The 27748-nt window shown below is 42.6% G+C and overlaps 1 protein-coding gene across 1 annotated transcript in view; it reads right to left on the bottom strand.

Annotated features, from left to right (window-relative positions):
* The window catches only part of LOC140476804 (fibrocystin-L-like), a 233128-nt gene extending 205712 nt beyond the window's left edge, over window positions 1-27416 (bottom strand). Inside the window, exons 1-10 of the mRNA XM_072569598.1 lie at window positions 27395-27416; window positions 26702-26788; window positions 26483-26627; window positions 24655-24736; window positions 24117-24174; window positions 19730-19823; window positions 18787-18840; window positions 15898-15971; window positions 15764-15806; window positions 14438-14508 (exon numbers count right to left, since the gene is read on the bottom strand). Of these exons, the coding sequence (XP_072425699.1) occupies window positions 14438-14508; window positions 15764-15806; window positions 15898-15971; window positions 18787-18840; window positions 19730-19823; window positions 24117-24174; window positions 24655-24736; window positions 26483-26627; window positions 26702-26788; window positions 27395-27416 (730 nt within the window). The remainder of the gene's footprint in view (window positions 1-14437; window positions 14509-15763; window positions 15807-15897; window positions 15972-18786; window positions 18841-19729; window positions 19824-24116; window positions 24175-24654; window positions 24737-26482; window positions 26628-26701; window positions 26789-27394) is intronic.
* Between the last annotated feature and the right edge of the window lie 332 nt (window positions 27417-27748).

Here is a 27748-nt window from a genome sequence, read left to right as displayed (position 1 = left end):
ACACATTATGTTTGGCCTTGCAAGCTTTCAGGACTATAATGCACTTCAAATCAATCTCAATCTTAAATATTTCAACTTCAACTGTTCGTATTTGATATTAAATGAATTTTATTCAATGTTAGGATGGCTTTAGTCTTAATTAGTTCACAGGTTTAAATTGCAAGTAGCTGAGACTGGGAAAAAAGCATTAGATCACATTTGCTGAAATTCTAAAACAGTGGGCGGCACGGTGGCACAGTGGTTAGCACTGCTGCCTCACAGCGCCAGAGAGCCGGGTTCAATTCCCGCCTCAGGCGACTGACTGTGTGGAGTTTGCACATTCTCCCCGTGTCTGCGTGGGTTTCCTCCGGGTGCTCCGGTTTCCTCCCACACTCCAAAGATGTGCAGGTCAGGTGAATTGGCCATGCTAAATTGCCCGTAGTGTTAGGTAAGGGGTAGATGTAGATGTAGATGTAGATGTAGATGTAAGGGTATGGGTGGGTTACGCTTCGGCGGGGCGGTGTGGACTTGTTGGGCCGAAGGGCCTGTTTCCACACTGTAAGTAATCTAATCTAATCTAATCTAAAGTAATCTAATCTAAAGAAGGGTCAGAATATTCTGGAAACACTACGGCACAGATTTTCCCACTGGACAGTCATTGTTCCATTTGTGGGTTGGAGTTGCACATGGAGACCCTGCAGAAACCTCAGTGCAGCACACTCCCAAGGAATTCCCTGGGAAATTGAAGATTCCCGTAGAGGGTAGTACATGTATGGAATGAGCTGTCAGAGGATGTGGTGGAGGCTGGTACAATTGCAACATTTAAGAGGCATTTGGATGTGTATATGAATAGGAAGTGTTTGGAGGGATATGGGCCGGGTGCTGGCAGGTGAGACTAGATTGGGTTGGGATATCTGGTCAACATGGACGGGTTGGACTGAAGGGTCTGTTTCCGTGCTGCACATGTCTATGACTCTATGATTCTATGATTCCGCTAGTCAATTCCCCTGCGCCTGGAACGCTCGGATTTAAATGATACATTCTGAGAGTTCAGAGGGCTCTGATGAAATAAAGTAAAAAAGTTGATTTGGAAAATTTAGCCTATTAAATACACAGTCTAATTCCTGAGTAATTATTCAACTGATCCCACAGATCGTTACATCACAGATCCTCAATTAAACCTCTCCAGACAACTTACACATCCCAGACACTGATCTAACACCTCCCAGGACATGAGCTCCTTTATCAATTCTGGACCAGAATCCCCTCCATCCAGTCCAGACCGAATTCCACTCCACCCACTCCAGACCGAACACCCCTGCACTAGCTGTGGACCCGACACCGCTGCACCCCTCCAGACCCAAATCTCCTGCAGCACCCACTCTGGACCTGACTCCCCTTTACCCATTCTGGATCTAATCCCTCTGCGCTCAGTCTGGACCCAACTGCCCTGCATCCGCTCCAGACCCGAATGTCTTCCACCCACTTCAGAACTGACTCTCCTGCACCTGGTCTTGATCTGACTGCCCTGCACCCTCCTTGGACCTGAAACCCTTTCATCTTTTCCATAAACTACCTACTTGCATCCATCTCACACTTCAGACCCAAAATGTCTTCACCATCTGCAATCTTACCTTCCTTTATCACACGCGACCTGACCCATCACTCATTCCAGATCTGATATGCCAAGTGACTACCCACCCTGTAACCCCCGCCCCCCCGACCCTTGCCCTGCCACTGGACCTGATCACTCCCACCCCACACCCCAACCCAAAACCCACATACCCTTGCTCCTGCCAGACTCGTTTTACATCTAACTGACCTTAGCACAGCATCATTTACTTGCCCGCTTCCTCCCACCAACCTTGTGAACTGCAACTTGGCACCTTACACCATCTGGCTGCTTATGCCCTACCCAGTAAGCAACATACTAAGTTGGCACCCCACCCTCTACGCTTCTAGTAACATAAAATTCACACTTAACTCACATACTTTATGTTTGTCAGCAGCTGTCAAAGCTGTTGCCTGTGTTTCTAAATGTTTATATCAGAAAACAATGAAAAAAAGTTCTACATTGTCAGAATTGAAGCATTGATCCACATTTCTGAACGATCTCTGATTGGAATCTTCTGTCAAAAATGCGGACATGTCTCTGTTTTTAGAGGAAAAATGGATAATTTGGCAATTTACGTGAGGTTACCAGTCATAGAGTCAGAGAGCTGTACAGCACAGGAACAGGCCTTTTGATCCAACTCATCCATGCCGATCAGATGTGCTAACCTAATTTTGTCCCATTTGCCAGCATTTGGCCCATGTCCCTCCAAACACTTCCTATTCATATACCCATCCAGATGCCTTTTAAATGCTATAATTGTACCAGTCTCCACCACTTCCTCTGGCAGCTCATTCCATACATGCACCACCCTCTATGTGAAAGAAATTGCCCCTTAGGTCCCTTTTATATCTTTCCCCTCTCACCCTAAACCTCTGCCCTCTAGTTCTGGACTCCCTTACCCCAGGGAAAAGACTTTGTCTATCTATCCTGTCCGTGGCCCTCATAAACCTTGAAAAGGTCACCTTTCAGCTTCCGACGCTACAGGGAAAACAGCCCCTGGAGCTATTTAGCCTCTCCCCTTTAGCTCAAACCCTCCAGCCCTGGCAACTCCTTGTAATTCTTTTCTGAACCCCTTCAAGTTTCACAACATCCTTCCGATAGGAAAGAAACCTGAATTGCACACAATACTGTATTCCAAAACTGGCCTAACCAAAGTCCTGTCCTTGCAAAGTCCGGCCAACCCTATAAGTGTCTCTGGAGAGAATAAATAAGAACAGGTCAACATCTAAAACATCAATTTTTCACTTCTCTCCAAGGATACTGACTAACCAGCTAAGTGTCTTCCTGTTCTTCAACATATAGACAAGATGATAAGGGATCTGCACATTCACAGCTCTGACTAGGGAGGAAGAGATCAGTCTAGCTCCAATCCATTGACCCCCATCACCATTTAACATAAAAATGTAGGCTAAGAAAGGGACTGAGGGCAAGACTGAGGGATATCTGTGAGGCAGAGGGAATTTCACTTTGAATCTAGAAATTTACACAGAAATAGTGTGCTTGGGCCAAACAATGTTAATCTCCACATGACATACAATGTTACCGACCCAATAACTATCCTGTTCCCAAATATCTTTACAGGTGTCTCCTTTTCATTTAACCACATACCAAACCTGTTGACATGGTCTCAGTGAGCAGTGAAGGAAGTGAGGTATGTGTAAATATGAGGAACACAATAAAGCAGTGTGCATGGATCCAGAGTGAAAGCTTAAATCATGGGAAAGATGAAATCTTTGCACATTTGTAAATTCTTATATACAGTTATGGATGTGGAATTTTCTCTCTGTTTGGAGCCCACAGGCTTGATCATCCACAACTGATGCTTCAATCCAAATATTCTTTTATGGCACTTCATGTTCTATTGGGATTTCTTTGAGCAAACAAACAAAACTTTTATGCTTTCAACTAAAATACTATTTTTACAGCTTTGCTACAATATTACAGCAAATGAAGATAAATAAAGCAAGTTAATGGGTTTTGCTAAACTTCCATCTCTGCTTTCAGAGTCATCCCACATTGAGGGCTCTAGTGAATAGTTCTCAACTGCACTCTGATCTCTAGCCCAGAGTTAGACCCGGTTCCATGTAACATGGGTTCAGTCGAGGCTTGGTGGGATCACAATTAAAACAATAGCTGCCAACAGCTGGTGAGGGGCAGAGTCACCTGGAACAGGAAAAGATGGGTTGGTGCAATTATTTAATTGAAGTTTAAAGATCCGCAGGAAATTGGAGAAAACATTCTCCCTCCACCTAGGCATTGTTTGACTTACTAACTGTCCAATCTGTGGATGAATTGGGATGGGGGAGGTTGGTCAGTCTATGTGCAGAGTGAGAAGATGGCGGAGGTACATGACCAGATCTGTCCTTGGAGAAAGTGAGGACTGCAGATGCTGGAGGTCAGAATCAAGAGTTTGGTGCTGGAAAAGCACAGCAGGTCAGGCAGAATCTGAGGAGCAGGAGAGTTGGTGTTTTGGGCGTAAGCCCTTAATCAGGAATGAGTCTTGTGGGCCAAGGGGGGAAGGGGGGCTGAGAGATAAATAGGATGGGGTGGGGGGGGTGGGGGGAGGCTGGGGTGAAGATAGCTGGGAATGTGATTGGTAGATGAAGGTGGTGGTGGGGGAAGTGATAGGTCGGAGAGGAGAGTGGAGCAGATGGGTGGGCAGGAACATGAACAGGTCAAGAGGGCAGTGCCGAGTTGGAGGTTTGTGACTGGGGTAAGGTGGGGGAAGGGGAAATGAGGAAACTGGTAAAAGCCACATTGATCGTGTGTGGTTGCAGGGTCCCAAGGCGGAAAATGAGGCTTTCTTGCTCCAGGCGTTGGGTGGTAAGGATTGGGCAATAGAGGAGATCCGAGGGGGGAGTAAAAAAATGTTCAGCCACAGAGTGGTGGGATTGGTTGTTGTGGGTGTAACAGAGATGTTCTCTGAAATGATCCACAAGTTGATGTCCTGTCCCCCGATGTACAGGAGATCACATCGAGTGCAATGGATGCAGTAGATGACATTTGTGGAAGTACAGGTAAATTTCTGTTCGATGTGGAAGGATCCTTTGGGGCCTTGGATGGAGGTGAGGGGGGAGGTGTGGGTGTAGGTTTTGCACTTCCTGTGGTGCCGGGGAGTGGGGTGTGGGCTGGTGGGAGGCATGGATCAGACAAGGGAGTTGTGGAGGGAATGGTCTCTCCGAAACGTTGATACGGATGGGGAGGGAAATATATCCCTAGTAGGGGGGTCTGTTTATAGGTGGCAGAAGTGGTGGAGGATGTTGTAATGTATACAGATCGCATTATCCTCCACCACTTCTGCTACAAACAGACCCAAAATGTCAATTCTCCTGCTCTTCAGATGCTGCCTAACCTTTTGTAATTTTCCATCACCACACTCTCGATTCAGATCTGCTCTTGGTAGAGTAGGAACGTGCCATCACCATTCTAAGACAATGATGTTCCCCTTACCTCAAAGCACACTTTAATAGTAGAGATCCCAGGATGGCACATGAGCCGATTCCCCGCAAGACCAGGTCTCACCATAGAATATTGATGCCAAGGGTGGAACTTTCCACTCCTTTAGTGACAAGGGCAATGGTAAATATGTTGGGAAAATACTGTGAAGATGGAAAAGTCAGATTCTTGATGTAGAGAAAATAATTCTGATTTTTCTCCTTTTTGTTTAACCAGATTCTGAACTCTCTGTTTAATGAGCAGTGACTACATAATTTCCATTATGTAATCCTCCAATCTGAAAAACAACCCTCCATCATCACCCTCTTTTACCTTTGAACCAGTTCTGTATCCAAATGGCTAGTTCTCCCTGTGTTCCGTGAGATCTAACCTTGCTCACCAGTCTCCCATGGGGAACCTTGTCGGAAGCCTTACTGAAGTCCATATAGATCACGTCTACCGCTCTGCCTTCATCAACCCTATTTGTTTATTCTTCAAAAAACTCAATCAGATTTGTGAGACATGATTACCCATGCACAAAACCATGTTGACTATCCCTAATTAGTCCTTGCCTCTCCAAATACATGTACATCCTGTCCCTCAGGATTCCCTCCAACAACTTGCCCACCACCGACGTCAGGCTCACTGGTCTATAGTTCCCTGGCTTGTCCTTTCCACCTTTCTTAAATAGTAGCACAATGTTAGCCAAACTTCAGTCTTCCAGCACCTCACCTGTGACTATCAATGATACAAATATCTCAGCAAGAGGCCCAGCAATCACTTTGCTAGCTTTCCACAGGGTTCTAGGGTACACCTGATCAGGGCCTGGGGATTTATCCACTTTTATGCGTTTCAAGACATCCAGCACTTCCTCCTCTGTAATATGGACATTTTTCAAGACATCACCGTCTATTTCCCTAAATTCTATATCTTCCATGTCCTTTTCCAGGATAACTACTGATGCAAAATACGTGTTTAGTATCTCCCACATCTCCTGCAGTTCCACAGAAATGCCTTGCTGAGCTTTGAGGGGCCCTATTCTCTCCCTAGTTACCCTTTTGTCCTTAATGTATTTGTAAAATCCCTTTGGATTCTCCTTAACTCTACTTGCCAAAGCTATCTCATGTCCCCTTTTTGCCCTCCTGATTTCCCTCTTAAGTATACTCCTACTGCCTTTATACTCTAAGGATTCATTCGATCTATCCTGTTTATACCTGACATATGCTTCCTTCTTTTTCTTAACCAAACCCAGCATTCTCTATACCTACCAGCCTTTCCTTTCACCCTAACAGGAATATACTGTCTCCGCACTCTCGTTATCTCATTTCTGAAGGCTTCCCATTTTCCAGCCATCCCATTACCTGTAAACATATGCCCCCAATCAGTTTTTGAAAGTTCTTGCCTAAAATTGTCAAAATTAGCCTTTCTTCGATTTAGAACTTCAACTATCCTTTTCCAACACCATTTTAAAACTAATAGAATTATGGTCGCTGGCCTCAAAGTGCTCCCCCACTGATACCTTAGTCACCTGCCCCACCTTATTTCTCAAGAATAGGTCAGGTTTTGCACCTTCCAAAGTAGGCATACCCACATACTGAATCAGAAAATTGTCTTGTACACACTTAACAAATTCCTCTCCATCTAAACCCTTAATACTATCGCAGTCCCAGTCTATATTTGGAAAGTTAAAATCTCCTACCATAACCACCTTATTATTCTTACAGATAACTGAGATCTCCTCACAAATTCGTTTTTCAATTTCCCTCTGACTATTAGGGGGTCTATGATACAATCTCAATAAGGTGACCATCTCTTTCTCATTCCACCCAATCCCTACAAGGCTATTCAGCCAATCGAGTCCACACCAACTGTCCAAAGAGCATTCCACTCAGGATCACTCTCTTACCCTATCACCATAACCCTGCATTTCTCATAGTTAACCCATCCCTGGACACTGTAGCATGACCAATCCACATAACCTGCATATCTTTGCTGAGCTTTGAGGGGCCCTATTCTCTCCCTAGTTACCCTTTTGTCCTTAATGTATTTGTAAAATCCCTTTGGACTCTCCTTAACTCTACTTGCCAAAGCTATCTCATATCTCTTTGAGGAAACTGCAGCATCTGGAGGAAACCCACGCAGATACAGGGAGAATATGCAAACTCCACAGAGTCACCCAAGGGTGGAACAGAACCTGGTCCCTTGTGCTCTGGGGCAGCAGTGCTAACCACTGAATACCCATGCCCCCTACACTAACCTCTGCCCCCGATTCTCTTGAATTTCTGGTATGCTGGTGGTGTTTCTCACTGTGAAGACTGATGCAAACTGCTTCTTCAATCCCTCTGTTATTTCTTTGTTCCCTATTCCGAATTCTCCAGCCTCATTTTCCACCAGTCCAACATCTACTTCTACCTCTTTCTTACCTTTTGCATATCTAGAAAACCTCTTGCAACCATCTTTTATATGACTCACTCCCTTACACTTATTATTTCATTTTGTCCCTAATTATTGATTTTTAGCCATCCTCTGTTAGTTTTTAAAAGGCTTCTCAATACTGTGGCTTCCAACTAAACTTATCACATAGTTTGCTTTTTCTTGTGCATTTATTCTGTTCCTGACTTCCTTTGATTCTTCTTCCTTGGAATAAATTTATTCTGTGCCTCTCGAATTACTCCCAGAAACATCTGCCATTGTTGCTGCACTATCTTTCCCACTAAGCTCTCTTTCCAATCAACTCTGGCCAGCTTCTCCCTCATGTCTTTAGTTACCAATTACACAATTGGAAAACTGTGAGATCTGATTCCAGCTACTCCCTCTCAAACTGCAGGGTGAATTCTATCACATTTTGGTCACTGCTGCTTATGGGTTCCTTCACCTTAAGCTCTCTGAACAAGTCTCCATCATTACATATCACCAAATCTGAATCACCTGTTCCTAAAGTGCTCTACCACAAGCTGCTCCAAACAATGCCATCTCGTAGACATTCCACAGATTCCTTTTTATACTCTCAACCTGATTTTTCCAGCCCATCTCCAAATTGAAGTTCCCATGATTATTGTAATACCTTTTCTATCTCCTAATTTATTTTCTGCCCTACGTCTTGACTGTTGCTAGGAGGGCTGGACATAACTCCCATCAGGGTCTTTTGCGATTCGTCAACTCTACTCACACAGATTCTATACCTCTGACTCTAAATCACTTGTTGCAATCAATTTAACTTTATTTCCCATTAACAAGGAAACCTCATTCCCTCTGTTCAGCTGACTGTACTTTCAATAGGATAAGTACCTTTGGAAATTTAGATCCCAGCTCTGATCCCCTTTCAGCTGAAGTCCCCTGAGATACCCAAAACGTCATACCTTCCATTTCAATCAGCATTAGAAGCTCATTTATCTTGTTGTGTATACTGCTTGCATTTAAGTATAACACCCCCAAGTCCAGCAAAGACCACCTCCTTCTCATAGTTTACCCCTCGTCTGTTGTACCTAAAGTTAGATTCTTGACCTTTTCAATAGACTCTGTCCAATTACTTGTTCTGGAAACTTTAATAACCTCTCCTAATCTCTCCCTCCTTTAACCAGTTTAAAGTCCTTATGAATCCCCTGTTCAGCCTTTTCACTAGGATCCTTCTCCTGAAATGGTTCAGGTGGAATGTGTCGCAATGTCCAGTTCCCTCCTGTCTCAATGGTTATGCTAATGCCCCACGAAATGGAATCCCTCTTTCCCACACTATTCCTTTAGCCAAGTGTTTACTTCCCATCCTATCTCTTTGCCAATTTAGTTCCAGGATAGCCGAGTGGTATTATTGCTGGAATGTTAATCCAGAGATCCAGAAAATGTTCTGAGGCTGTAGGATTGAATCCTGCCATGGCAGATGGTGGAATTTGAATTCAACATTAAAAAATCTGGAATTAAGAGTCTAATGATGACCATGAATCCATTGTCGATTGTCAGAAAAAAACCATTAGTTCATTAATGCTGTACAGAGAAGGAAACTGCTATCCATGCCTGGTCTCACCTTAATGTGATTCCACACCCACTCTTACTTGCCCTCTTGGCACTTAGGGATGGGTAATAAATGCTGATCTAACTAGCAATGCTCATATCCCAGGAATATTAAAAAAAAGGACATTATGCTTATGTTGTTGGTGCTAATATACACCACAACAACTAGATCTTGCTTCTCCCTCTCCTGTATCCTTTCAAGCCAACTCCGGGTGTCCTTTACCTTGCCACCAGGTTGGCTTGATCCTGCTCACAAAGGATGCTATCTGTCCCCATCATTATAAAATCCTCTACCACTGTCAGTTTTCATTGTGCTCCCCCTCTGCTCCCACCCGCCACCCCCCATCCCCCACCTGCCTGCTTGAATGGTTTTCTGGACCATGGTGTAGTGATCAGAATGAACATCCTCCCAATTGATTCTTTCCTCATCTATACAGGAAGCAAATACCTCACACCTGTTGAACAAGGTCAAGATCAAAGGTGCCTCCAATGCAATGTTCAGGACCCCTCTACCTCACTTGTTATACTCTCCTGTCCCTGATCAGCAGTCAAATTTGAAATATTTAAGCTATAGGGTGTGACTGTCTGAAACACAGAATCAAGAAACTTAAGTTCCTCAAGTCCCAGAGACTGATGTCATGGTTGTTCACAGTGGAGTCCACTAGCTCCCACATCATGCCACAGCAACACATCGCCTGACCAACCATTTCCAGTGTAGTTATTTAGGTCTTATTTATTTGCTTAAAAATATTCTCATACAGTCCCTAAATTATTGTACTCATTTCTGAATCTACTACAATTTATTACGATGATGAGTTCTGAAGAAGGGTTACTGGATCCAAAATGTTAACGCTGCCTTCTCTCCACAGATGCTGTCAGGCCTGCTGAATTTTTCCAGAAAATTCTGGTTTCGTTTCTGATTTCTACTGTCTGCTGTTTTCTTGGGGTTTTTTTTGTCTAGTATTAGTTTAGGTTAGTCCCTAATGTAAGATCCTTACCAGGCGATCAGGCGTGGCTTCTCTGTGATGCCTTGCCCCCACTCACACAAGTCTGGACATAGTCTCTGCTCCTTCCCAGAAGGCTTCACGGGGACACCAACGCCAGGACACTCTTCTCAGAATGTTTCATGGTGACACTAACTGCCAGGATACTCTTCCCAAAATGCTTCAGTGATAACAACTGCGAGAACATTCTTCCCAGATGCAATGCATTTTGTCTTCCTAGATCTCCTGACTAACTGTTCTAGTTCAGTGGAATGGCTTCAGTTAGAATCTAGTTTGGTGTGTAAGTACGGTGTACCTAAACTATGTGGGATGCAGAGGTTCAAGAAGGCTTTCCTCTACCTTTTGAAAGGTAGTTACGGTTGGATAATAAACGCCATTTTGCTAGCAACAGCCACCATCCCATGAACCAGAAAAAGCAACTCAACGCAGTGAATTCATTCAGGAATACCGATTTGAGAGGGACCCATCAGCTCTGCACAAGCTCAACTAATCAGATACGATCGCTTCAGTTTGAAGTATTGTAATCACCAGCTTGTAACCAAACATGTAACAAAACAAGCTTGTTATAGTCACTGAGATTGTACCCAAATTGTTTATCCATCAAATCCTCATTAGCAGCCAGTAATAGGGTACAGACTTCCATGGATAACGAAAAATGCTGCTGCGATGTAATTCTCACATCGACTGTGAAGGACCACCAGATCAGACCAAACCACTCAAAAGAAAAAAATGGGGTTTACCTTGCAAGTATGTGGATCTGCAGGAAGCGAAACCATGAATAACGAGAAGTGAATAATTTGATTTACAACATGTTTTAACAGAGTAGAGAGATTTTAACAACAGAGGCCGAGTGGCAGGAGGGACGGTAAACAAAGGCACACAAATGTAAGATTATTGGTAATCAGAGGAGAAAATGGGTTTTTTTTAGTGCAGTGAGTTGTGATCAGGAATATATTGCCTGCAAGACATGGCAGAAGCAAACTCAATAGTAACTTCAGGAGTATTTTGGATCAGTACTCAAATTAGCACAAAAACAGCTATGGTGAAAGGGCAAGGGAAATGGGATTAATTGGGTGATGATGAGCTATGTGGTCTTCTTCAAAATGATAAGATTTGATTACATAGTCATATCTAGACAACAACATCTCACTTCAGTAACACACAATACCTTTCTTTTTGTTCTTTTCTTTTTCTGCAATTATTGCAAAGTCAATAATATCCTTTGAACACCAGGAATTTTATGGATATATCTTGAAACAAATCCTGCACCCAGATAAGAACAAAGAACAAAGAAAATTTACAGCCCAGGAACAGGCCCTTTGGTCTCCAAGCCTGAGCCGATCCAAATGTACTGTCAAAACCTGTCGGTCAATTCCTAAGCATCTGTATCCCTCTACTCCCCATCTACTCATGCATTTATCCAGATGCATCTTAAATGAATCTACCATGCCTGCCTCTACCATCCCTGCTGGCAACGCGTTCCAAACGCCCACCACCCTCTGTGTGAAGTTCTTGCCACGTGTATCCTCCTTAAACTTTCCACCTCTCAGCTTGAAAGCATGACCTCTCGTTATTGAATCCTTCACCCTGGGAAAAAGCTTGTCTCTATCCACTCTGTCTATACCCTTCATGATTTTATAAACCTCAATCAGGTCCCCCTCAATCTCCTTTTTTCTAGTGAAAATAAACCTAACCTACTCAACCTCTCTTCATAGCTAGCACCTTCCATACCAGGCAACATCCTCGTAAACCTCTGCACCCTCTCCAAAGCGTCGACATCCTTTTGGTAATGTGGCGACCAGAACTGTACACAGTATTCTAAATGTGGCCGAACCATGTCTTATACAATATTCACATGACTTTCCAGCTCTTATATTCAATACCCCATCCAATGAAGGCAAACATACTATTTGCCTTCTTGACCACTCTATCCACCTGTGCAGCAACTTTGGGTACAATGGACCTGCACTCCCAGACCTCTCTGCCCATCAACTTTTCCCAAGGCTCTCTTCCGTTCATTGTATAATTCGCTCTAGAATTAGTCTTGCCTAAATGCATCACCTCACATTTGTCTGAATTGAAAACAAACTGCTACTTTTCTGCCCAACTCTCCAATCTATCTATATCCTCCTGTATTCTCTGACAGTCCCTTATGCTTTCTGTTACTCCATCAATCTTCGTGTCATCTGCAAACTTGCTGATCATACCAACAGTGCCCTCTTCCAGATCATTTATGTATATTACAAACAACAGTGCCTCAACACTGACCCCTGTGGAACACCATTGGTCACCTTTCTGCATTTCAAGAAACTCCCTTCAACTACCACTCTCTGTCTCCTGTTACTCAACCAGTACTTTATCCACCTAGCTAGAACACCCTGCACACCATGTGACTTCACTTTCTCCATTAGTCTACCATGGGGAACCTTATCAAACACCTTACTAAAATCCATGTATATGACATCAACAGCCCTTCCTTCATCTAACAATTTGGTCACTTCCTTGAAGAACTCTATTAAGTTGGTAAGGCACGATCTCCCCCGCACAAAACCATGTTGCTTATCACTGATAAGCCCATTCTTTTCTAAATATAAATAGATCCTATCCTTCAGTACCCTCTCCAGCAACTTTCCCACCACTGACGTCAGGCTCACTGGTCTGTAGTTACCCAGAATATCCCTACTACCTTTCTTGTACAGGGGGACAACATGAGCAACCCTCCAGTCCTCCGGCACCTCATCTGTATTTAAGGATGCCACAAAAATATCTGTCAGGGCCCCAGCTATTTCTTCTCTCGCCTCCCTCAACAACGTGGGATAGATCCCATCCAGTCCTGGGGATTTGTCCATCTTAATAACCTCTAGCCTACCCAACACATCTTCCCTACTTATGTTAACGTGATCCAGACAACGAAACTTTTATCTCTAATCTCAACATTCATCATGTTCTTCTCCTCAGTGAATACTGATGCAAAGTAATCATTCAGAATTTCACCCATACTCTCAGGTTTGATACACAGCCTTCCTTCATTATCCTTTAGTGGACCAATCCTTTCTCTAGTTACCCGCTTGCTTCTTATATAAGAATAAGATGCTTTGGGATTCTCCTTAATTCTGCTCGCTAAAGCTATTCCATAACTCCTTTTAGCCCGCTTGATTCCTCATTTAAGACTTGTCCTCCTCTTCCAGGGCCCGTTCTGTTCTTAGCTGCCTAGACCTTATGTATGCTTCCCTTTTCCTCTTGGCTAATCGTACAATTTCTCCTGTCATCCACGTTTCACAAATCTTGCCCTTCCTATTCTTTGCCTTTAACAGGACATGCCTATCCTGCACTATCTTTAACCTATCTTTGAAAGCCTCCCACATCTTAAATGTGGACTTCTCTTCAAATAGCTGTGTCCAATCCACATTTCCGAGCTCCTGCCTAATTTTGATGTAATTGGCCTTGGCCCAGTTTAGTACTCTTTCCTTAGGACCACTCTTTTCTTTATCTACGAATATTCTAAAACTTATAAAATTGTGGTCACTGTTCACAAACAAATTCCCCACCACAACTTCTACCACCTGTCCTGGCTCATTCCCCAGTACCAGGTCCAATATGGCCCCTTCCCTCGTCGGACTATTGACATACTGCTCTAGAAAACTCTCCTGGACGCTTCTTACAAATTCTACCCCATCCAGACTTCTGACGTTCAGTGTATCCCAGTCAATGTTGGGAAAATTAAAATCTCCCATCACCACTACCCTATTGTCTCTCCATCTTTCCATAATCTGTTTACCTATTTGTTCTTCCACCTCACGTTCACAGTTGAGAGGCCTGTAATACAGCCCCAACAGTGTAACTGCACCCAGTTAGTGCAAGTTAGTGCAAGACATAGCATTAAAGTAAAGAAATGCAAATAAAGATCTCAAGCAGACCACAGAGGTCTCACTGACCCTTCACCATCTCAAATCCAGTCTCTCAATAGACTGTGGGGGTAGGTTTATTTATTCTGCTGATTCTAAGCATGGAGTTACTCAAACGAAATATGCATTCTAACTGGAACACAGAACACCAATATATCCTTTGGGTATAATACCCACTGGGAAGGTGAGATCATTGGCTTTGCCGTGTGTTGACCATATTCTCAACTTTTTCTCTACTCCTTTTTATGGCCATCTGCCCTCATATCACTTTTTATGACTCAGTAATAGTTTTTGTTTGTCAATACTCCTTTGAAATGCCAAGAGACTTTTCAGTAAGCTAAAGGTTTTATGTAAAATCAAACTTATTGTTATTGTTTGACTACCGTGAATCATGTCAATCACCGAGTGTTATGGAGACAATGCTGGTGGATCATCCACACAATGTGAGGTAAACAATCACAACCAGTTCCCCAAGTAAATTGTGATGCTCTTACCTGCATAGGTTTGGAACATGCTGAGTTTATTCAGGGAAGAAATGAAGTAAGTGTTCAGATTGGGCAAAGACCTGCAGTAAGAAAAAGTCAGGAAATTGTTAGAAAGAGAAAAGGACATCTATCAGACCTAAACATGTACAGTATTGTCAATTTGAAAACAGTTTTAATCTAATCTTGTGAAATAGAGCAAATACAAGGTAGTTTGGAATATATAGGAGAAAGCGAGGACTGCAGATGCTGGAGATCAGAGCTGAAAATGTGTTGCTGGAAAAGCGCAGCAGGTCAGGCAGCATCCAAGGAGCAGGAGATTCTTTTTTTGGTGGTGGGAGGTGGGGTCATGGTCAAGGGGGCAGTAGGAGGAGGTGTTCGCGAGCTGGCCTTTAGCCTCAGCGGTGTAAAGGTCGGTGCGCCAAACTACTACCGCGCCTCCCTTGTCTGCCGGTTTGATAGTGAGGTTGGGGTTGGAACGGAGGGTGTGGAGGGCTGCATGTTCTGATGGTGAGAGGTTGGAGTGGGTGAGAGGGGTGGAGAAGTTGAGGCGGTTAATGTCACGGCGGCAATTGGCTATGAAGAGATCGAGGGCAGGTAAGAGGCCAGCACAGGGTGTCCAAGTAGGTGGGGTGTGTTGGAGACAGGAGAAGGGGTCGTCAGAGGGTGGGCGAGAATCCTGGTTGAAGAAGTAGGCACAGAGGCGAAGGCGGCAGAAGAATTGTTCGATGTCTCGCCGCGTGTTGAACTCATTAATCCGAGAGCGTAGGGGAATGAAGGTGAGGCCTCTCCTGAAGAAGGGCTCATGCCCGAAACGTCGATTCTCCTGCTCCTTGGATGCTGCCTGACCTGCTGCGCTTTTCCAGCAACACATTTTCAGTTTGGAATATTTAGTTTGAAAGTGAACATTCTTTAGATGCTTGAATAACATCAGACTATATATTGCACGTACATACACACAGACATGTCATTCTTGTATGCTTACCATACTGGATGTATGTTATATCTAACAAAAAAATAAAGAACTGCTGGAAATCCGAAACAACTCGGGATAGGTAAAATAAGCAAACTATTTCACTACCAGCTCTATGTTAAAAGTTGAAAACCTTCAACATTTATTAAAATATCGACTGAAAATTAAATTCTATGCTTTGTCCACAGCAATAATGTATGTGGGGCATGTGAAAAACAAGTAGTAACTGGTGCTATGTAATTTCTGCTGTACAATAGCTTACTGGATATGCACTCTAGTGCATTAGCGCACAACACTTGTTGCCATGTAATTACTACTGCAGAAACTTTAAATTCATACCTTATTACTTTCACTCCATGTCTTACCTTCCATGGCCATTGTCCAAAATAAAACTCACATTGTGGTGACCTGAAACAAACATTTATAAGATGACATACTGTACCAGATACTGCATTTAGAATATAATATGGATCACAAATGCAATAAATATGAAACTTACCAACATATGTTCCAGTCATTTTACAAGTCATCATGCCACTGTCACTGTACACATTGTCAAGTTTCAAACCGTACCTACAGTTATAAAATAAAGTCTTGCAGTTATTCAATAATTATATAAATATTGCTAATACAGCTCTTTGTACAGTTCATTAGTTTAATTTAATGACTGAGTTTATGAAGGAAACCCTTTACTCATGGAGTATGCCTTACAACATGTTGTATCCTAAACTTCCAGAAAGCCTCTGCCAATGTTCCAGGTGAAATGCTGCCCATCAAACACAAAGGGCTGAATTTTACCAGAAGTCAGCTGAGTATCGATTTTGTTCAGGTTTTCTTCCCATGACCTCAGGCAACTTAGTCATAGTGACACAGCACAGAAACAGACCCTTTGGTCTAATCAGTTCATGATAAACTGATCCCAAACTAAACTCATCCCACCTGCCTGCTCCTGGCCCATATCTCTCCTTCTTGATTCATGTACTTATCCAAATGTTTTTTAACTGTTGTAATTGTACCTACATCCACCATTTCCTCAGAAAGTTATTTCACATGCGAACCACCTGTGCAAAAAATTTGCCTCTCATGTCTTTTTTAAACCTCTCTCCTCTCACCTTAAAAATGTGCACCCTAGTCTTGAAATCCTCCATCCTAGGGGAAAAATCAACTACCATTAATACTATCTTTACCCCTCATTATTTTGTAAACTTCTATAAGTTCCTCTTTCAACCTCCTATACTCCAGTGGAAAAAGTCCCAGCTTATCCAGCCTTTCTTTCTAACTCAAACCTTCCATACCCAGCAACATCCTGGTAAATCTCTTCTAAACCCTCTCCAGCTTAATAATATTCATCCTGTAACAGAATTGGACACAGTATTCCAGAAGAGGTCTCACCAATATCCTGTACAACCTCCACATGATCAGTCAGCACTGCTGCCTCAGTGCCAAGGACCCGGATTCAATTCCATCCTTGAAGGATTGTCTGTGTGGAGTTTGCACATTCTCCCTATGTCTGCTTGGGTTTCCTTTGAGTGCTCCAGTTTCCTCCCACAGTTCAAGGATGTGAGGTTAGGTGGATTGGCCATAATTTGTCCAGGGGATGTGCAGGCTAGCGAAATGTACGGTTGTAGGGATAGGGTAGTGGGGTGGATAGGGTGGTGTACCATTCAGAGAGTCCGTGTAGACCCAATGGGCTGAATGGCCTGCTTCTACACTGTAGGAATTCTATGACATACTCAAAGGACTGAGCAATGAAGGCAAGCATGCTAAACGCTTTTTTAACCATGCTGTATACATGCAGACTTCAAAGATTTATGTCCCTTGAAGTTGCTCTGTTCTACAACAATTCTCATCACCCTACCATTAATTGTATAAGTCCTATCCTTGTTTGTTGTACCAAAATGCAATATCTCACACTTGTCTAGACTGAATTCCATCGATCATTCTCAGCACATTGTCTCATTTGATCAAGATCCTTTTGTATTCTTAAAAAACTGTCTTCACTTGGAGATAGTAAGAACTGCAGTTGCTGGAAAGTCAAAGTGGAGCTGGAGAAAGCACAGCAGGTCAGGCAGCATCGGAGGTGAAGGGGAGTCAATATTCCAGGTTAGAACCTTTCATCAGGACTCTCTAGTATGCCACCAAATTTGGAGTCATCCACAAACTTACTAACCTCACCTCAACATGAATGCACCGTGCCGCTAAGGAGCTGCTCTTGTGCTAGTTTCTGCTCACCAGTGGTCAGAGGTACTTGCCATTGCTGAGGCTGCCTGGGATTTCTGCTCCTCGTTCTACTCCTAGTGAAAGTCCAGCTATGCACCATGTGAATCAGTGCCAGCCAGCAATGGCCAAACTGCAATTTCTCTGTCTTTTAGAGCCAGGTAGACAGAAAGTGCAGATCAGGTTTCAATACTGCATAAGAATGATTATTTGTAATGGTTTCAAGCTATGCTTGTTCTTAGAAGGAAAGGGATTGAAAAAAATGTCAATGTATTGAATGGCTTTGTTGTCAGTAAATATGTTTATTTAATCAGACATCAGTATCAAAATACATCATTTTGATTCATGTCATCTTGTCTCTTATGGTCTGTGAAGCTGAATACTAGGTCAGTTGGCATTGAGGAGATAAAGGCAATGGATAGTGATTTGGCATTGTGGTTACATAGGGGAGTGTTTTGTGTGAGAGGCCGTGAAAGGTGTGGGCTGTTTTAGTTTTAATCATATTTTAATAACTTCAACACCGTGCCAGAGTACTGAGGCAGGCCTTCCATACAGTTTGCCTTTGCACCCAGAAGTCCACATAGTCATGCCAGTGTTGTCTGGCCCAACTCCTAGGGATTCCATCATCCTGGATGAAAAGCTAAGTTTTTGGGGCACCTTTTCCAAAACTGGCTTGGAGAGCTGGAATACGTCCTGCAAACATTTCAGGTAAAACTTGGGCATGGATAAAAAATTGACGGTGTTCATGAGTTTAATGCTAGAACACAAAACAAGTTGATGTGAAGCAAGTTGATTGAAATGAAAAAATGGGTATGATGCTGCATAGTTTGCAAAGTCAAAATCATTAAATTATGCTGCTGCCTAGGGCAAATTCATGTCTTTTGGCTGAAGGCTGAAAAATAACAGAAGACAGATAGGGTAGGGACAGGCAGAATATTGAACAGAGTGCCTGAGGGAGAATTGTTTTGTTTATAATCACAATGATACATGTACAGAAACCCAGACAAGTAACATTTGCTAATAGCACTAAGTAATGGTATTTAAATTGGAAAGGGCAAATCTGGAATTACAGGAGTGATTACACTTCAGTGTCAGATGAGATGAATGAATTAAAACATGCTAAATGGAACCTGCTGATCTATAATAATTTTGCAATGCGTTACAAACTCACAATGTATCAGAATCAGGTTGAAGGAGGTCACAAAACATCCCTCCAGCGTAGACCCTGCAGTTGAACACATTACAAGCTGTTATTTGTAGTTTCTGTTTGTTACTTTAATTATCAAAGCTTTTCATTCTAATTATAGAAGGACCACATTTTGAAAAACACATGTAAGTGATCTTTAAGTGTAACAGTTACCCCAACCTACAAAAGCCACTAGATTCCGCATCTTAAAAGTCAGGAATTAAGATTCTAAACAGAGAGCTCTTAGAAAAGCATTGATACACTGAGCACTCTCTGATGTGCTTTAAAAAAATCCCTATTGTGCTATTTTAGCTGGAGAATTCTCAAGGACATGAACAACCCAAATATAACTGCCTTAAAAGCAGACCATTATATCCTGATTATAAAGGCAGAATACTGGAAGTCGGAACTAAAATAGAAAGTTGTGGAGAAACTCAGTAGGTCTGGCAGCATCTGAAAAGAGAGGAAAACAATTAATATTTCAAGTCTGATAGTTCTGAGGAAGAGTCCTGTCATATTGCTATTTATGGGATTTTGCTGAGCATAAACTGGCAGTTGTTTTTCCTGCTTTAAAAAGGGACTAAGTTTCACTAAGTACATAACGGCTGGAAAGTGCTCTGAGATGGCTGTGCAAGTGATCTTGCTATCTCAACAAACTCTGCAACCTATAATCTTATTAGTTAACAAGTTCAAGGACTTCAACACAGCCACGATGAAGGTCAAACGTTTAAAAGGCAAATCATCATAATTTATTTAAGTTGAGATTTTTGGCGGAGCTATGTCCAAATTCCAGTTTGAGAGTTTGCTTTTATATAAAAGACAACATGGGGACAGGAATAACCCACTGAATCACTTGAGTCTGATCTAAACTGCATTGTATGTACAGCAGGGCTGTGACTACACACTTTACTCAAAGTTATACTTTTACCTCAAAATCCTGGTTTTTCTGAGATTGGAGTCTATCGGTTTGTTGCTGCCATAGATATCAGTAAAAATATCTCCAGAGATGTCAATGAGTTGACCTAATAGTGAAGAGAAAATTAGAATGAATGAAGGAAATAAAAAAGTGAAACATAGTACACAGGTAGAACACTTCACAATATTAATACAGGAACGATTTTAAATTTGTGAGTTCAGCCCCAGTCTTTGGCTTTGAGCTCATCGTTGAGGCTGAGACCAAGATAACGGCATCTTTCAGATGAGATGGTAGATTGAGATTCCATCTGATCCCTCATAGATATGAAAATATCCCACAGCAACTGGTGAAAAGTCAATTGAGTGGGACTGGAGAATTAGTCATTTGTGATGACAGAGAAGCTGCAAAAGATGGAAAATACTGGAAGATGCACAATGGTCATCTCCATCAATTTGTCAGTAGTTTAAACAGCTGTAAAGGAACAAAAAAATTGACTCTGAAAGACAAGAAACAGATCAGTAAAGGACTGAAATAAAATGAGATGAAATAACACAGAAACGGAAGAAGTGAAAAGATGCTTTTGAAGATGGTAAGGAGACCATTAATGTAAATGAGAAGGACAGCTGGTGTATGGTGTGTGAAGGGACAGCTGAGATGTAGTGCTACTGAAACCATTGGCTCAGAATTCCCAAGATGAGGGAGCTGTGTTGTGAAGGAGTTTATTGCCGTTGCAGTGCTTCTTCAGCAAGAGATCACAGAAGTTCTGTTTTGATGGTTCTTCAAGCTGCTAAACTGCGAAAAATGAAGCCAGAGGTCATCAACCTGAAGAGGCACAAGTCCCAGCAGTACACCCTGTTTTTTAGTTTAATGAACATCTGTGACACTTGCCAGATAGTTCAAGATTTTACACTGGCAAGACTGACTCCTGCACTCTCCACCAGCTTTGACACTTACATCGCGATGGGTATTTTAGCTCAATGAGAGTCGGGAGCTATGAGTCCTTCACTGCCACATCTTTGCAGCTGGCTGAGGAAAAAAACCTCCCAAGTCACTGGCACTTGGACAACTGCAGGAGACCAGGCACTTGTTCAGCTTCAGGGAGTGGGTGGGGTGGCGCTTTCTGGTGTTGGCCAGTCATGACTTCAGAGAAATTCACAAGCAGACACAAAGAGTCAGTAGCTACTCATTTCATCCTTTCGTCTATGGAAGATGAGTTAGGGATAGCGATGAGAGGCTTCAGTGCCTTTAAGTGCATTGATTGGCAGCACAGAGACTCACACAGAATATAGTGAAACATTTAATATTTTATCTATATAATGTATCCACAGGCAGATGTCATCCATGCCAACAACGTGCCCCCAAAAGATTTCTTCTTTCTTTCCCTCTCACTACATCACAGAGCAGTTGTGGATTCCATAATTGGTGTGGAGGGAGGCCACCTGACAGTGGAGCCAGTTGGCCTTGGAGCTTTGGTCAAGGAACCCAGGGTATGTTTGTATCATAGCCAGAGGGAGCTGCACCCTCCTCGGCTGAAATTCCTGCAGGGCTGGGATTGGCAGATGAGGTGAAGATGGAAGACACAGCTATCTCTGGAGTGACCCGAGGGAGACTTCGAGCGGCCTGGGTGTGATTCTTCCCTGGCTGGGTGCTTTCTGGCACTGCCCTGTCTCCATGTGAAGAAGGAGCATCTGCAGTGAAGTCAGGGTTCTCTGTCCCCCTGTGACCTTGCCATTGGTTCTGGGGACCACCAGCAAGGCCAATGAAGTCCTTAAGATTGGTGGATCCGGCTCTCCCTGGCGGCCCTGTCACTGGACGCAGTCAGACAATTGCATTCCTGAGGCAACAGGGTTGTTGCGACTTTACTGCACTCCTGCAGTGGTTGTAGTATCATGGCCATTGCCTTCCATAACCTGCCTGCTTTCCTTGTGATTGCGACTTCTGTAACTACAGTCCATCTCTGAGCGATGCACAGATTATTGCTATTGCATCACAAGCATCAGTGAGGTCCACCTAGCAGCCTGCTTCAAATCATCAGTAGGGCCCGAATTAAGGAATGGGACTCCACACTGGAGACTAATTAGTCTATTTGTCACTGGGAAAACTGAGTTTGCAAGTGTATTTCACCCTCAGTGTCTGGGTATGTGACTACTGGTGTTATCCTTTTGAAGAGCTGCACACAGCTGTGAACTACAAACCCCTCCATCACAGACCAGCTGGTCTGACCATAGTCAATGCCTTCAGGGACTTAGCTATACAGCCCCAAACAATGTGTGACCAGACCCCTGACTGAGATTTGGGCAACACTTGACTGTATTCCTATGACTCCCAGGATCGGCTGATTGTAACCCATTCTCTGAACTGTGGAGGTACAGGTCCACTGAGTGTGCCTTGATCAGAGCCTGACTGTGCTCAAACCCCTTGACTGATAGCAGAGGCTTATCCTTGACTTACTATATTGAGGTGCCTTCCAGAGACAGATGCCTCCCGCAACATCAGTGAGGACTGTTCCAGTAAGATTTTGAAATTTGGCCTTTTGCTTGAAACACAAGATGTGTTTTTGACATGTATGTGGCTGGTGAGATTGACATAGCACAGTGCCGTACACCAAGGTGATCACATCCTTGAATGTTGAATGCTAAAAACAGTGACAAGCTGCCTGGTTTCATAAGCTGCCTTTCAGCAATAAACAGTAAGGCAGAATATCAGTAATACATTGGCTGAGGGGCATAGCACAAAAAAAACAAAGCAAGGCAAGACAGAGATGCTGTGAGCATCCAGGTAGATGCAAGGAGAATGAGTCAAAAAGCGTGGTGCTGGAAAAGCACAGCCGGTCAGGCAACATCCGAGGAGCAGGAGAGTCAATATTTCAAGCATAAGCTCTTCCTCAGGAACTCATTGATTCCTGTTGAAATGCTTATGCTTGAAATGTCAACTCTCATGCTCCTCGGATGCTATCTGACCGGCTGTGCTATTCCAGTGCCACACTTTTTGCCTCTGATCTCCAGCATCTGCAGTCCTCACTTTCTCCTTTGCAAGGAGACTGAGTGTTTAGAGAGTAAGAGAAAGATTCCTGAGGTGAGTGAACTGGGTACCTATCCATGCAGCACTACTACAATGACAGTTGTTGGTACAATGCAAAGTTTGAAGTACAGAATTATTGTAAATAGATCAGAGAAGTGTCATGGTGGCACAGAGACGCTGGCATGTGTTGGATGCAAGTGCTTGTGGAATAGGGTGTGTGCAGCCATGGAGAACAGCTCGAGACGGTGCCAGGTGTCCAAGTTGGTAGTCTGAAGTATCAAGCAGCAAGCTGGAGTCATCAAGTATCTGCTCTGACTGTCATGTTGCGAATTCTTGGCGTCTATGTTCTACTATTCCAAGATCTAATTGGAAGCTGCATATTAATAAGGCAAGATTTACTGTTAATGAGGTGAAATGAACTATGATCCACTTGAATAGACCTTTTATCACTCCCTCTGATGAGAATCTTGTCTCGATGTCCAGAACTCTGTTGGAAAATGTAAGTAGTCACTCCCAACTTTGGGAAAGATCTCATTGGACTTCTTGCACAATTTGTCCAGCTTTCTAGTCATAAACCATGTCACTTCAGGGCTGGCAAGAATGTTGTTAAGAAAATAAAGAGTTGTCAATATTGAGAAGGATCTGCTGGTATAAAATGAAATGGCAAACCCAATTTAAGAGAAAAGCTGGCTACTTTGCTGAACCTCAGCTGTATAGCTCCTACTCCACTCCTGAACCATACAGGTTTGTTAATCAGTCTGTAAGTTTCATCTATTCATTCCTTGTATTCCCTATGTCAGTAGCATGTGGTGTATTTGAAAAGATATTGTGAATGAATTATGCAATTAATTAGAATGATAGGGTCATTGTGGCACAAATGATGCTAATTTAGCCTATTGCATTTGTGCTGGTCTCCTGTAGGAACAATTCATCAGTGCCATTCCCCTGCCCTTTTCTCATAGACCTGAATATTTTTTCCTTTTCTTTTTGAATGCCTCAATTGAATCTGCCGCCAGCATATTCTCAGGCAAGTTAGAGTAGTGCTGGAAAAGCACAGCAGGTCAGGCAGCATCCCTGGAGCAGGAGAATCGATGTTTCAGGCAAAAGTCCTTCATCAGGAATGATGCCCGAAACATTGACTCTCTTGCTCCAGGGATGCTGCCTGACCTGCTGTGCTTTTCCAGCACAACTCCAACTTAACTCTGATCTCCAGCATTTGCAGTCCTCACTTTCGCCTATTCTCAGGCAATGCATTCTAAATCCTAACCACTTGCCGATCATTTGACTCTGTGCCCTCTCATTCTTGAGCCTTTGATGAATGAGAACCATCTGTAAAAAAAATTTTGTAAAAATCTAAGAACATGATGCCAGCACAAACCTGGTAATCCAGACAAGGGCGAAATCCTCTCAATGGTTGGTGTATAATGGTCTTCTGACTGTTAAAAAAAAAAGTCAAAATTTAAATACTAATGATATCATAGTCTTGACAATGATTTGGAAGGTGGCTTTTTGTAGCCCATCTATTCCTAATAGTTAATTTTGTCCTGAACAGAATGAGGAAGGAATGTCTATGATCGGAATGAAAATTGGGTAGATCTACAAATGGGAGAATGAATGACTCCTTCAGATCATAATTGAGACAGCAAGATTATAAAATGTAATCTTTAAGTAAGGAATGGAACACTGGTGAGAGATAAATGGGGAAGAAAGACCTTTAATGAGCCAACAGTGACTGCAGCTAAAGTCTCAAATTTCAATGTAATCTTACATGGCAATATCATTGTGTGTTTTGTATTTGGTTGATACCTTGGATTATATTTAAAAATCAACAACTTTATAGTATGAGCTGCACCCTAAAGGCCAGGTCTGTGAGAGCTCCATCTTGTAAATAATGAGTGAAAATGTGTTGCACTTACTTTAAAGACCATCATCTTGTTGGCATTAATTGGAACCCCGTCTACACTCACTACAACCTGATAGCTGTCTTTTGGTAGTGGTCTAAAAAGAAAGGAAAAATATGCATGAACACCAAAGGAACACAAATCAACAGTGTATTTTGAATAGATCATCAGAAAAATTCTCACCATTGTTTGTGACTAGTCCCTGGGTGAGGCTGCCCAATTTGGTTTGATTTCAGATGGGATAACCTAGATAGTTGAGACCCACCTAATGAGGATGAACTGGCTTCCCTTCTTTATTCACCTGTGCCCTTTGTTGGTCGCGAGAACATTTATTTAAGAAAAGAATCCCTTCACCTTTCTTCCAGTCTTAAGGAATTTAGGTTTTAAAGGGAGCCAATTTAATCAGACTTTCTGAAATTAATAAAAGAATTAGATTTGAAACATGAAAAGAATGGGTTATCTCCTCCATTTTAATATTTCTGGTTGAAGTGTCCCTGATTCCCTACAGGAATGACATTCCAGAATTCCTCACCAGATAATCACTGAATTTACATCATGTAACCCTATGGTTGCATCTATTTCTTAACAACATCACGTGTTGAAATTGAAATTTAGTATGTCCCTAGATGTTGCCAGTTGATCCATTGTCATGATACTTGCCCTGTCTTTTCTCCCACTGGATGAAGAATGACATTAGATTATCCAGGCATGGTGATGGTAGTGTTGGGGAGATTTTCTGTAAGGTATAATTCTCTGAGTGTGACTATGTCAAGCTGTTGTTTGACTAGTCTGTGAGACAGCTCTCCCAATTTTGGCACTAGCCCCCAGTTGTTAGTGAGGTGGTCTTTGCAGGGTTGACAGGGCTGTTTCTGCCATTGTCTTTTTCGGTGCTTAGCTTGATGCCAGGTGATCTGTCCGGTTTCATTTCTTTCACAAGTCGTAGCAATTGGTACAATTGAATGGCTTGCGAGGCCATTTCAGAGGGCAGTTGAGAGTCAACCATATTGCTGTGGGTCTGAAGTCACACCTAGGCCAGACTAGGTAAGGTTACCAGGTTTTGTTCCCTGAAGGACATTAATGAACCCGATGGGTTTTTTCTGACAACTGACTTATCTCTCCACGCTTCAGGCTCACTGCCTTTATTCCTGATGAAGGGCTTTTGCCCGAAACGTCGATTTCGAAGCTACTTGGATGCTGCCTGAACTGCTGTGCTCTTCCAGCACCACTAATCCAGAAAATGATTTCATGGCCATCATTGCATTCTTAATTCCAGAATTTGTTTTTTATTATTGAATTCAAATTCCACTATCTGCTGTGGCAGATTTCAAACCTGAGTTCCCAAAACATTACCTGAGTCTCTGGATTAATAGTTGAGCAATAATACCAACACCTTCCCTTTATCTCCTTCCATTTTAGACATTTTGTTTCAGGTGTCTCTGACTCTGCACTGATGTGACATTCTAGAATTTCTCTCCAGTCAGCCACTGAACTTGCATTTGCAATCATCCATTGATTGTAACTCCTTTTAAAAAAAAATGCAGGTTGCAATGAAAAATTCAGTTATTTCCCTCGGTGATCGGAGTTTATGATCCATTGTCATGACATCATGAAAGAAAAGCAACATTTAAAATTCCTGTTGGATTGATTGGGTGTCGAAGGGATGGACAGTAAATACTGACATTACCAGAGATACCCAGATCCCATGAATGAATTAAAATGAATTTAAATCAAATCTATCGATCTCACTATTTTATTAACAAGAAAATTAGTTATTTAACCTTTAGTCATCCAGTTCCTTATGAATTGCAATATGACCCTGCATAGAGAGACTGAATATATCTACCTGGTGTAGCAAATAATCTGTGTTTCATGGCTGGAATCTTTCTCTACGTCGCAGGGGATGGACCTGGATTCTGATAGGAGCTGCACCTTATTGCCCAGTTGTCCATTTCCTCCAGTGAAGTCAAATGGCCTTGGTTTTAAGAAACCTGTGAAAACAGCCAAAGTATATTAGACGCAGCAAGAGTAAGACTCATCAAAGAGGGAGAGTAACCTGCCTTACCTTTCCCTTTAATCGTCAGCCTGGTTGCTCCATTGACACTACCGTGGTAAGGAGTGATGTCCGAAACAATAGGAGCACTCTGGGAAACTAGGAAATAAATAAATACATAGATTTTATGGGAAGTGGTGATGTAATCACTGAATTAGTAATCTAGAACCCGAGGTGAATGCTCTGGGAACATGGGTTTGAATCCCATCATAGCAGATAGAGAAATTTGAATTCAATTATTTTAAAAAACACAGGGGGACAAAATAAATGGCATTTATGTAACCACATCTGCTTCACTAAAACCATTTCACAAAGGAAATCTATCCTCCTTACCCAGCCTGGCCTACATGGGACTCTGGGCCCACAGCAATCTGGTTGATTGCCCCTATGGGGCAATCCTAGCCAGCAGCATCCACATAGAAACAATTAAATAAATAAATGACGGGGGGGAAGGTGGAAAGGTAGAAATGCAAAGGTTAGTTCATACAGGTGGATATGACAGAAACAGAAAGATAGGAATAGCAGACAGACTGATAGATAGATACTTATTGGGGAGGAGAGAGTAGATAATTGATACTTCAACAGTGAAGACGCCCAGTCAAATTTGTTAAAATTCAGATTTAATTCAAATTCAGATTTAATATTTTGATAAAATACAGATTAATAAAAATGTTTTAGAAAACTGGAAATCTACTTGCTAAATACCGGCAGTGATCTGTGATAACATTTGGCTGTTTTGAGCTGAACTGCAATTACCTGCATTGGTCAGTGACCAGAGACTCAGTACAATGGCCACGCCCCATTGCACTGACTGGCCCTTCATGTTATCCCACAGCTCCCGTTCCTCCCTCTGGATCTGTCTGTTGGGAGGAGAAAGAGTATATCAGGCTGCGTGCTGACAGATTACACACACCACTGTAGTTGAATTGCCTCCTTCTATTTTATCTCTGACATTTCCCAGTTTGCTATCCCCTTCCTTCCCGGGGCCCTGTACTTGCTAATAAACTGTTAAACTTCCAGATTTGATCAAATCTGATCAACCTGAAATGTTCAGCCTGT

This window comes from Chiloscyllium punctatum, chromosome 5 (assembly GCF_047496795.1).
Source record: "Chiloscyllium punctatum isolate Juve2018m chromosome 5, sChiPun1.3, whole genome shotgun sequence".
Classification (NCBI taxonomy): Eukaryota; Metazoa; Chordata; class Chondrichthyes; order Orectolobiformes; family Hemiscylliidae; genus Chiloscyllium; species Chiloscyllium punctatum.
This window is presented reverse-complemented; position numbering and strand designations above follow the sequence as displayed.